This window comes from Oryzias melastigma, linkage group LG16 (genome assembly GCF_002922805.2).
Source record: "Oryzias melastigma strain HK-1 linkage group LG16, ASM292280v2, whole genome shotgun sequence".
In the NCBI taxonomy this organism is placed as follows: domain Eukaryota; kingdom Metazoa; phylum Chordata; class Actinopteri; order Beloniformes; family Adrianichthyidae; genus Oryzias; species Oryzias melastigma.
The window spans coordinates 660,530-673,060 of NC_050527.1; the positions used below are offsets into that span (position 1 = coordinate 660,530).

Genomic DNA, 12,531 nt, shown 5'->3' on the forward strand with positions numbered 1-12,531 from the left:
TATTTAGCTCAATCATTAAAAAAGGCTCTTATTTTTTGTTGTTGTTATTTTTCCCCTTAGGGAGTCTAAAGTTCTTTGTGGATGTGGTGTCGGCCCGGACTGCAGTGGGTCATGATGAAGAAGGAAACGTAATCCTGTTACAAATTGATGGACAAACAGAAAAGAGAGGGTAAGAAAAATAGTTTGGTGGTAAGTATGGTTGACCTTTTCTTCAATGGAACATGTATCAACAAGATAGAAGTTGTTTTTTATTTAAAACAAAGTAGTTTGTTTTCCTTCACAAAGAAACAAAAAAGAAAAAGCACATCGTGAGATTTAAAAATTGAAAATCCAACTAATTCTGCTATTTTATTCCTATAGAAGTAACCAGATTTGTAGTTTATTTCTTAATTTAATAAACTAACCATCCATTTATACAAAATTATTTCATGTTTAGTAATTATTTCTGCTAATAAAACATGTTTCTTTAAGGACATGGAGACGGATTTTCTCATCCTCTGATGTTCTTTCCTGAAAAATGCTTTGCAATAATAAGAAATTGATAATTATTTAGCTGTGATTCCAACATTAAATTTAATGTTTTTGAAATAGTAATAGTATTACTAAGCTCTAATCATAGTGCACTGATAAAGCAAACAATGTTATTAGATAAATGTTCAAGCTTTCTGTTTGAAAAGCTAATCTTGGGAGAGTTATTTTTAAATATTTAATTTAATAATTATTAATATATTATGAATTTAAGTTAATTAATTCATTTACTGGTTGGCTTTAAAATGAATGCCGATGAGAAGAAAAATCTGCAGAAATAATTGTCGCTTAAGCTGAACATATCACACTGAATGTTTGCTTGAATCATTTGAGGAAGATGAGAAAATCTCTGTTTAACTGTCACAGAAAACACAATAACTCTAATCTCATTGTGAGCCTCCTGTCACTCCAGATCCTTCCATGAATCTGTTGTATTGATCTGCTCTCCTCTCAGAGCCGTGACCCTACAGCCCCGGAGTGACTCCAGATGAATTTGTTGTTGTTAATGATGTGGCTATAAAAAGCGCAGCACATTTGTCTGAACACGTTCATTTTTAATCAATATCAAGGCTGGCAGTCCTTCATTAAAACATGTAAAAGCCAGCTGGAACAAAGCTGCGATCTGAAGCTGTTTACTCATTTAACAAGCGGCTTCTGGTTAGAATTTGCCTTGTACACTTAGATACTTCATTTAATTAAGCTTTTTGTCTTAAATTTTAGGTCAAATGTATCCATTTATTGGTTTCTTTAAAATTGACTCCATAATTTTAGTGTAATATCAGTATGGAAGAAGCTAAAAAAAATGTCACCTGACCTTTTTTTTCACACCATACTAAATAAAGTATTTTGTTTGGGTGATTTTTTATTTTTTTTGTGTGTGTGTGTGTCTCTGTGTCATTTCCTGGCTCAGTGTTGAAGAGTTATTTTCTCTCCAGCTTTTCACTTTTTATTTCTGTCCCTCCAGCATGAATCTGTGGGAGTTGGCAGACTTTCTGAAGAAACTTGGAGTAATCAATGCCATAAATTTGGATGGAGGCGGGTCTTCCACCTATGTGATTAATGGCTCCTTGGCCAGCTACCCCTCTGATCATTGGTGAGCTAATAAAAGTTCACATTCGGATGTCTGTTAATCTCAGCCTTATTGTGTCACTAGTGTAAAGCATTCACACAATAGTGATTCTCCTGCACCTTTCCATATGTTTTTTTGGCATGTAAAAATTTCAATCATACTTTCAATGATTTCAGTAATCTTGGTAAAAAAAAAAATAGTTCAGCTCATTCAGAACATTACTGCGTGTACATTTGGTATTTATAAACTTTTTAGTTTTTGAAATATAGAGCAAAATATACCTCATAGGAAATGGATTAGAAATGCTCAAATCTTTCAAAAATGTTGTGCACTTTGAAACTTGTGAACTTCTGCATACTTTCAGCTGTAGACACCATTCACACCTTAAAATGTTCAGCAACTACTGTTTTTTTTTTTGTTTTTTTACTGGGGTTTTGGGTAATTTGGAGTTTTTCTTTATTTTAGATTCTTTTAATGGTTTATAAATGTTTTTATGGTCTTGGGCCTTCTTATTTAAGTGATCTTCTTTTAAAGTATGAACCCTCGCGGACCCTGAGGTCCTCCGGCACAGGCCTGTTAGTTGTTCCTAAGGTGAGGACCAAAACTTATGGTGAGGCTTCGTTCTACCATTATGGTCCTCGCCTGTGGAACAGCCTGCCAGAGAGCCTCAGGGCCGCAGAGACCGTAGAGGTTTTTAAGAAGAGGCTCAAGACTCGCCTTTTTAATTCTGCTTTTAGTTGATCTTATCTGCCTATTTATTCTATTAGTTTTAGTATATTATTTTATTTATATAGTATTTTATTTATTTCATTATATCTTATGAATTTATACCTATTTTTAATTTTGCATTGAATGCATTTTATGTATGTCATTTAAGCATTTTACACTGGTTTTAACCCCAGTGTTTCCAGTGGGTTCTATCATATCAGGGCTTGTCTGCTTGGTTTGGGGCCGTTGCCATGGTTCTCGCCCTTGCTGGGGCGGCTGGAGTTCTGCACTGCAGACTCACTGCTGTGGAGTGGACTCCGTTGCTGTCCCAGGCTGGGTGGGCGCCATGGCGATGTTCCTTTGACTGAGCTGGTTCCTGGTATGATAGAATCCTCAATACTGTTTCCTCACAGCAGAGCCAAGCCTTAAGTTTATATTAAGTCTATTTTACAAGTGTCTTAATTTTCTTTTAAGTTTTCATTGTGTGTGGGGTCATGGGTGTATGTGTTATGGGGAGGGTGTGTGTGTGTGAAGGGTGGATTGGCTTTTACTGTGTATGTTTTGCTTTTAAATGTGAAGCGCTTTGAGTTGCTGTAAGTATAAAAAGCGCTTTTATAATTAAAGTTTGATTTGATTTTAGGAACATGCTTTCAGCTTTAGCATTTTTAGCTAGCGATCAGTTTTAGCATTTTTAGCTGTCAGCTCAGGCATCTTCATTAGTCACATTCAGCCTACAGCATTCACACTGGCATTATTGCAAGTAATTTCATATATCTAGTTTAGATTTAGTTTGCTGCTTTTTGTTTTTCTCATGCTCGTCTGTCTGGCTTTCTCCTCTCCAGCACATCAGACAACCGATGGCGCTGTGGACGGCATGTGTCAACTATCCTCTGTGTCCATCAGAAATCATGCAAGCCAGAAAACTGCAGTGGGCACGGGGAGTGTGTGGACGGACTGTGCCGGTGTCAGAGGGGCTGGCAGGGCGAGGCCTGTGATTCTCTTCTGTGTCAGCCCGCTGAATGTGGATCCCATGGAGTCTGCACTGCCAGTGAGTGTGGAAGTAGAGCTTGTTATTGATTTAAAAAGATTAATTCATATGGAACCAATAGTAAAATGTTAAAAATCACCAGAATGTTAAATATGAAGCAGCTTAAAATTCCTCCCACAAACAGGTTTTTGATTTGTTTGCATTTTAAAGCCAACTTTTAGAATTGTAGTTGATCTTCCCTTTTTTATTTTATTTTATTTATTCATTTATTTTTACATTAAGTGTTTTAAAGCTTCCCTTGGCTTAAAGGTCCACCTCAATGATAATTGTTTTTAACATTTTCTTGTGGCATTATTTTGATGATTGAGGACATATATTAAGAACATTAAGCTTTAAGTCTCACTCCAATCATGTTTTGATCAATTGTAAAACATTTCCAGCGATCTTTTAATTATGATTATGCTGTTTTGAGCCAAAATGTAAAAAAAACTGTTGTTTTCTAGGACATAGTCCTAGAAAGAGGCAGTAGTTCATCAGAAATTCACCTCTGAGTTGTGGGCCTGAGTAAACCTTTCCTATCATTTCTTTGCTTACATGCTCTCCCGCTAGCTTACAGCCCCTCACAACCCCAAGCTAACATTAGCGGTGCTACAAAAATGTCGAGCAATATTGGAAATATCAGGCTGTACAGTTTTGAGCCATACGGCAGTTTGAACGAGGAAAACGTAGACATTCATGGATCTTTTTTGGAGCAGAATGGAGCGGAGCAGGGAGATTGTAGCCCAGAAATTATAGTTCGAACATAACAATTACTAGTTTTTTTTAAATAATATTTTTTTCCTCTACTCCTGACTCACCACGATTTGAATAAAGAAATACTTTAATGTCTTTTATATATATATCCTTGGTTATGAGAAAACTGCTACAAGAAAATGTTTTAAAAAGCAAACTTTTTCTTGGAATGGGTTTTTTAAATTGCTTTCTGAGTATTTATTTTATTAAAATCGTCATTGATTTGGAACAGATGAAAAAATACTGTTTAAAAAAGTTGTTACTAAGAAAATATGTCAAGTTATGAGGTTACTCTGTGCCAACAGCACCGCCCACGGCTCAGAAGTGAATTTCTAATGAACTCTTGCCTCTCCGCAGAAACTATTTCCTAGAAATAATTATCATCATAAAATCACTGGAAATGCTTTTAAAAAAGCTTTAAAAAATTGTTGGAGTGGATCTTTAAGAAAGAGTATCTTCTGTTCTCTTGAAATATATCTACTGGTACTTGTTTTTTCATCTTTCTCCTCTGCTGCAGATGGCTGTGTCTGTGATGCTGGATGGAGAGGAGAAAACTGCAGCCACGGTAAAAAGGGATCTTCTTACAGACATCCTTGTTTGGCTAGTTTGCCGGTGTGTGTTTAAAGTTTACCGACATGCAAACGTTTTTACAGATTATCTCAGGGAGTCTGTTAATGCAGCTCATCAATCCAGGAAAAGGAATAATAAGACTGATAACGAGAGGTTCTTGTGGAAGACGTGTTTTCTTTAATGTGACGATAAAAACAAGATTTAGACTTAATGCAACTATTTTAAAAACCACAGGACTTTATGTCAATCATTCAAATAAAAAGGTTTATCAAAAAAAAAGTCAAAGGAACAGTTGTGGCGGATAGTAATTAGACCTTACTCAGCAGTTGGATGATTTGAACACCTGGCATTCCTTAAATCCACCTTAAATTCTTCAATTGAGATCAATCCTCAGCTGAAAACTATTGAAGCCAAAACAGGTAATCTGTCAGAATTATTTACATTAATCCAAACCTGAGATTTAATGTGAAAAGTTCATCTAAAGCCTAATTTTTGATTGTACCTTGTAACTATTAGTTATATTTCTTAGCCAAAAAAGTGACTTAAAAGTTGTTTATAAGGAAGTTACTCAGGTATGTGAGGTGAGTTTGCATAGCAGGTGTTTCTAGTTTCCGGTGTTTCCCCTTTTCAATGCTTCCTCATAGTCAAATATTTGTGAGGATGAAAATGAAGCAGATAAATGAATGTATTAATTTAGTTTTGTTTTTATTATGCAGAGTGCCTCCCCGGTTTCTACGGTGATGGCTGCACTCACACCTGCTCCTGCGTTAATGGCGGGTTCTGTGATCCCGTTCACGGGCACTGTACCTGCCCTCCTGGTTTCCATGGTGATACATGTGATCAAGGTATTGGACGCTAGTGCTTAAAGTCCCAGTGGTCTTTTAATTATGATAATGCTTTTTTTTTTAGCCAAAATAAAATAAAATTTCTTTTTTGAAGACATTGTTTCTTTGAAGCAGCAGTAGTTCATCAGAAATTCGCCTCTCAGTTGTAGGTGGGAGTAACTTGACAATATTATCCCATCATTCCTTTGTTTACTCTCTCTGTTAGCTTACAGCCCCTCACAACCCCAAGCTAACATTAGTGTTGCAAAAAGTTAGCAGTGTATCTGCTTGGAGACAAATAGATCCAATAACTTCTTCCTTTTCCTCGTCTGAGCTGGCAGATGGCTCAAAACTGGAGTGGAGCAAGGAGACTTTGGCCTTCCCATTTCAGTTGCTGCGTCATAAACATGAGTTTTTTAAAACCCCAGGTTTTTTTTATCTGGTCCTGATTCATCACTATTTGAATAAAGAAGTAGTCAGAAATGCAGTTTTAATCTTAAATGTCCTCCATCATAAGAAAAATGCTACAAGAACAAGTAGCTTTTGGACTACTCATCAGTTTTCAGTAAACATTTCTCTGTCTTTGCCTCCATCAGTGTGTCCTCTGGGTTTCTTTGGTCTGTCCTGCGCTCAAGAGTGTCACTGTGACGGCCTGTGTCCATGTGACCCTCGAACCGGAACGTGCAACGCCACCCTGCAAGGAGAGACCAACCGCACCGTGCACAGAGGTAGAACCACTTTTTTTTTTAAAGACTCCATAAAATATGAATTTGTTTCAACAAATGTCTGTTTCCATGCTCTTATCAGCTGAAGCTGTTTTGTATTTCGTGCACGAGCTCCCGTTTAACAGACGTTGAGTCATTTGCATAGAGTCAAATAGAGACCCGTCTGTGTTCTTTGCTGTCTGTCCAAACAGAGCAGAGCGATGCCAAGTGGAAGAACTGGAAATGTTACTCACCTGCACATAAGCTTCTGAAACAGCAGGAGCTCTAATAGAACCGAATATTATTCAGATTCTCAGCTGAACTGTAATTTCTTAATTAAGATTTGGGTCATCGAGGGAGAAAAAAAAAGTTAAGCTGATAACTGAATCATATTTTGTGTTTGTGCCTTTTGTAGGTCAGTGCTTATTGTCATTGAGTCACAGCTCTTAGCTCAGGGAAAGCTTGACTATTACCAAGGAGACAAAGCAAAACAAAGAAACACAAGAGCTTAGCCCTGAGAGCTGCAGAGGAAAGGTAGAGATACCGCAAAAGATCCCACACATCAAAAACTCATCCATGTATTTTAGGGAGAATAGTTCCAAATGTTTCACTCTCATGATTTTGATACTTCCGTGTAAACCACTTGAAATAAAAATGTTTTACGTTTCTCTGCAGCTGGCCATTGTCTGGCCACACAGATGTTTACATCTTGGAGACAGGAGGAAGAAGCTCATAGGGAGCAGCATTATTTGACAGAGTAAGTGTCAAAGGTCAAGTCTTTCATCTCTGACCATTTATCTTTACTGTCTGTGCTTTATGGCTTTCCAAGAAGAAAATCAATGCCCTTCAAAATAGAGAGGGGTCACATTAGGGTCGAGCTGTTTCTAAATTACCTCAGAGTCTTCTGAACAAATAGAGAATAAAAAATATATATATTAACAATTAAGTAAGGATTAAAAATAACTCCATGATTTTTCTTTTGTCGTTAATCAAATAAACTCCCACTAGTTGGTTTCTTCTCTTTTTTTAAAAAAAATGTTACTATTAAATAGATGTTAAATCTGCCAAATAACAAAGATAATGTAAGAAAACCCAGATTTGATGCTTTGAAGTCCCAAACAGCACTGCAGCATCATAAAACAATCGCATATCTCTTTTTAATGAGGAACATGCTCTATTTTATGACACATTTGCACTCAGTCTTTTATTAAAGATTTACCTTTTAAGGCAACGATTGAAGACCTTCTTATTTTGAATAATGAGTTGGTGTCATTTTATTAAAAAGACAGCAAAACTCCCCCCAACATTTACAGCTCAGTCTCTTTTGATCACTGATTCTCACTCCCAACTCGTCATATATGGACGTACGGTTCGTGCGCCCTCCACGTCACTTATCAACATTTTGGTTGTCCCCACCTTGTTTTTTGGCGTCCTGCCTGTTCCCATTAATTAAGTCACTAAGTCATTAAGTACACAACCCTTGGGACGCGGTACCGGACACGAAACCCTTATCGGATTAGGGTACCGGTCCACGTCCAGAGGGTTTAGGACACCTGATTACATTTTTTCCGTCTGTGGCCCGGTATCAAGCGGCCCTCGGACCGGTACTGCTTCACCACCTGGAGGTCGAGGTCCCCTGATTTAATAGGAACAGCCAGCACATCAACAAAAAGGCAAGCTGGGGACACCAAAAATGTCAAAAACTGACACAGAGGGACCCAAACCATCGTCTATTTATGACAAGTTGGTAGTGAGAACTTTCCAAATTCACCATTTATTCTTCATTTTTTAGTCAGCTCTCGATTCAAAACCATTTTAGTAAAGAAATACTCAAAAGTGCAATTTTAAGCTTAATTTTCTTCAAATATCTCATCTCATAGAGCATATTAAAACACCAAAAACATACAATTTAGTTGTAAATTAAAGAGCGTGTGGTCTTCTCACACATTCAGACATCAGTACAGGATAGTATCTATTCTTTGTGTTGAAGTATTTTTTTGTGGTCGTAGATTTTCCTAAAAACGACAAGAAAAAAATGTTTTTTTTGTTGATTTTTAGTAAATTGACTGTATTTATCAAAATCTTTTTAGAATCATTTCCTGCAAGATAATTGTTTTATTAATACATAAAACTACTAAAGGGAGAGCTGCTGAGTTAGGTCAATATTAACTCTACAAAAATGGACCATGGCGTCACTTATGAAGCTAAAATCAACATTAAAAATAAGTTTGTTTTGACTGACTTAATCCTTTTAATGAAGGCCTGTTGAAGCTCCAGGACCTGAGGATGAGGTGAGCTTAAGATAAAACGATGACCATCAGAAAAAAATAAACCCTTGTTTTAATAAATACTGACTTTTACACAAATATATTAAAACATATAAATAAGTTTAACAATTAAAAACTTTCTCTACAGGAGAACGTGGCTTATGATTACCATCCTGCTGGCTTTTCTCCTGGCAGCCAGCTTGATGGTTCACCTTGTGCGGGCTTGTCCTGTATCCGCCGCCTCTCACTTTCCTGAACGTCCTGAACGGGATTACTCCTACGTACCGCTGACAGACATTAACGGAGCGGACCGAACAAGAAGCGGGAGAAAATCTGGTTTGGAGTTGGAAGACTCCGACTCCCAAGAGGAAGTCTGGTCTTCTCTGCATTCTTAAAAGATCCTAGAAATCCGGATAACAAGTGAGAACACTGCTTTTTGCACAGAGACGCACACTGGTCATCAGTGAAACTTTGTCCTCATCTCGGGAATTCCTCTGCTGCACTGAAATGACACAGTTCTGTATTTTCAATATATATATTTTTTTTTTACACTGGGCACCTGCTTTAACATTCACACGATTGTTGTTCATCTTCCTGTGTTCATGAACAGAAAACTGCCAAAACTTCTTTAGCTTTCGCTGCTTTCTAGACAAACATTTTAAACCTAATCATGTAAACTGGTACACTGTGAACCCAAAACCAGTCGACTTTTCATCCGATATTTTTGGTTGGTTCTCCATAAAACATAATTTCTTATTTATAACCAAACAGTAATTTTAAAATTCATCAGGTACAAAAACATATGTTGTTTATAAGAAGTTAATAAAACCTCTGAGGGCTTTTTTGTCATGTATTGAACTGCAGTATCAGGTTTTGTAAAAAATAACTTTAATTTGAGACCTTTTAATTAGAGTATTTATATAGATTGAATGTGATGTAATAAATTGAAAATGAAACTTATCAGGTCAAAGTTTTCTGTAATTAAAAGCTGTTTGTTGGGTTTGTACTGTGGCTCATTGACCAAACTAAATGCTTTGATATTTAAAATGAAAGTAGAATCTATCAAATAATTATTTTAAAAAAAGAATATTATTAGCATTTCCCAGCAAAGCTGCCAGTAATTTTTATGCCCAAACTTCCTGACTTGGAACTGTGTGCTCACAAAGACAGGAATCTGTGTTTATGACTTTTATTTTTTTTTATGTCCAATAGAAATTATTGTTTTTATAGCTTCTAAGCTCAATGCTCAGACAGTAAATGACCATAAAATTGAAATACAAACTAATACATATCAATTTTCTGTAATTGACAGATAAGGAAATTCACCTATCATAAATGAGGTTAACCTTTAACTTGTTTGTATAACTTGTACATCCATTATTTAATTACTGATTTTTTAGTAATTATTTAATTCCTGATTTTTTTCATTTTTTATTGATAAAAAATGAAAAATATTTACATTTAGTCAACTGGGGGCACCTAAAGAGATGCTCAAACTACAACAGTATTTTTTAATGCTCTGACTCTATAGGTTGCCATGTTGGGGTCAAATTTCAGCCGAAGCTGCACTTTGTGACGCTGTTGGTCATGTCTTAATTCTTTATAACAGTTGGTGTAAACCAAGACTCAGACTAAAGAAGTGTATGGAATAAGTTACATGAGTGCTTTTGCAACGAGTGTTTTCAGATGAATTGTCAGACATATGAATTGTTTAAATGACCGGCAGAGATTGTCTTTGATAAATGTGAGGCTATTGTTTCTATTCGATACAGAATCTCCCACTTTTTAAATACTTGAATAAAGATATTCTTTAAAAAAATATTCTTCTGCAGCTGTTTCAGTCTGGAGCTCCTATTCAGTTTCTTATTTATAATGCGAGTATAAATGCATCACTTCAGTAGGTGGTGATAAAAATAAGATTTTTTTTTTTACAGAGGGGTATTTGTGTCACGAAACTAAAAATGTCTATTTTCTCAAACTAATACAAACCAGATGCTTTCCCACATTCATATTTTTGACTCATGTCAACAAAACAACAGTTTGTCTCTTTCCTGGAAATATTTATTATAAAAATATTTGTAATTGTGGTACATGTTTATTATTCAAGTTGCATAATACATATATATGACACATAATGTCCAACTTTTACTTTAAATAATGATCTTGTGTGAGGCAACATTTAACCTTTTTGAGATTTTATTTGTGTACTAGAGTTTTATGTAAAGTGCTTTTTGTATTCAAGCTGAATGAGATTATTTACAGTTTGTCTTTTTCATCCTACTGTCTATAAATTATGTCTTTATTGGGAAAAACTAATTCATTATGGTTTAAATCCAAAAGTCTACATGAAGAAAATGTTTTTTCTTTGCTTTTTCAATAAATGAATAAAGCTTTATTTATGTAGCACTTTACAGCTCTTTTAGGGGAAATAAAGTGCCTCACAACAAAAGAAAGACAGAATTAAAAAAATGTAAAATTAAGAACAAATTTAAAAACAGCAATAAAATACATAAAAGATAAATAAGAGTGCAACAGACTTAAGTCTGTAAATACTTGTACGGGTTCTTTTAAGTGAGGAAAAACTATTTTAACCTAAATTAATACTTTAATTTACCATATTTTTCTTCATTTTTATATTATAACTTTAATTTTTCACATTTCATATCCACCTAGAAGACATAAATCGCAGTGACTGACAAGAAGGAAGAGCCAATCCCCTTTAAATGAGTCGTCCCGCCTCCTTCAGTCCTGCTGATGTAACTTTAGAGCAGCATGACGATCTTGAGTCCTTTCTGTGTTTTCCTTTTTCAAAAAACAAAGAGTTGACTTTTCTGCTAACCCCACATAATCAGCTTTGTACATAGAGTGTGTGTCTGTTATCCTCCCATCAGAGCCTCCACCCCACACTCAGCATTTTTCTTCTGGGCCGGTTTACATGTTTGTGAACTTGCTTGCATGCGACTGAAGTTCTCTGAAGCTCAAATGACGCCCCACCCAAACACTGCCTGAAATCAAACCGCAGGATTCTTCTCATTTAAGCAAAGCAGAGTCTGAAATAATAGATCAGTGGAACTGAATGTATTTAAATTCAGCAACAACATATTTTGAGGAAAAACTCAACTCAAAAACAATATGTGCAAAAGAGCAAATATCCAAAATATGCTAAATAAAATACATTTCTAATACAATATTCCAATATAAAGATGTCATTTTAGAGCATTCATATGAATTAATTGAATTAAAATAAAAGCAAGAACCCAGAAGTCTTGTTTTTGTTGCATGTTTTACTGATTGTGTCTGCAGTCCAGACAGGATGGAGTTGACATTCTGGGTCAGGAGGAGGAAGCAGGTTTGAAGTTGTATTTTTAAAGCTCCTGTCTGCATGATAGCCTGTAACCTGCTTCTATTTTCAGGGTAAGTGCTCAGCATTATCTCAGCGATAGGAAGACTGAGTCAATGCAACATTTTCCATCAGGTATGACGTCAAAAATCTTAATTATTTGCTTTAAAATCCCCTTTTCTTAGCTAATTTTTTCAAGAAGCTGGACAGTCAGCCAAATAAAAACCAGAATGTTGTTTTTGCTGCTGGCTTAGTCATGATGGCAGAGATGACCCTTTTATCCTCCAATAAACCTGTTATCTGGCGGCTTTTAATAGACTATGAATGTTGTTGCAGCAGAAAGCAATAACCAGGACAGATTACCTTCAAAATAAAAGTTGTGGCAAACTTAATTATGCTTCTTATATCATACGTGATTTACGTTAACAAAACAAGTCAAATATATGTGGGTAAAAAAGGAGAAATATATGTTAAAGTTGCAAGGTTGAGAAAATGAGCACTTGGCAAACGGAGCCAAATTCATGCACCTTTAAATGTAGGTCGATCTGTAATATTAGGTGACCTCGTCTGCACAACAACTTAACACACATTAAGTGTGCTCCAGTTGTGTTGTTTGTCATAAAAGTAGATTTTTTAAAAAGGGGAAAAAAAAGTGAAAAGAGGAAGAAGAGCTGTTTCTGCTTGGATTTTTTCTTATTTTTGTCACTTTTTATCTTGATAATTATTCCAAAACAGAGATGT

General features: G+C 35.7%; 2 protein-coding genes across 3 annotated transcripts in view; one reads left to right on the top strand and one right to left on the bottom strand.

The window, feature by feature from the left end:
* nagpa (N-acetylglucosamine-1-phosphodiester alpha-N-acetylglucosaminidase) overlaps nt 1-10,267 on the top strand; it is an 18,688-nt gene extending 8,421 nt beyond the window's left edge. Inside the window, exons 5-13 of one of the 2 annotated variants that reach the window (XR_002918830.2) lie at nt 61-169; nt 1,493-1,621; nt 3,148-3,353; nt 4,603-4,650; nt 5,372-5,500; nt 6,076-6,207; nt 6,599-6,717; nt 6,859-6,940; nt 8,599-8,653. Coding sequence is in view for 1 of the 2 variants with exons in the window: in XM_024268245.2 (XP_024124013.1) it covers nt 61-169; nt 1,493-1,621; nt 3,148-3,353; nt 4,603-4,650; nt 5,372-5,500; nt 6,076-6,207; nt 6,859-6,940; nt 8,599-8,845 (1,082 nt within the window). In the remaining variant the exon portion in view is untranslated. Of the gene's footprint in view, nt 1-60; nt 170-1,492; nt 1,622-3,147; nt 3,354-4,602; nt 4,651-5,371; nt 5,501-6,075; nt 6,208-6,598; nt 6,718-6,858; nt 6,941-8,598 lie in introns of both variants that reach the window. The other variant, XM_024268245.2, reaches the window with a different exon arrangement.
* The window catches only part of ndufaf6 (NADH:ubiquinone oxidoreductase complex assembly factor 6), a 53,244-nt gene that overhangs the window by 32,008 nt on the left and 8,705 nt on the right, over nt 1-12,531 (bottom strand). The gene's annotated exons all lie outside the window — the stretch shown is intronic.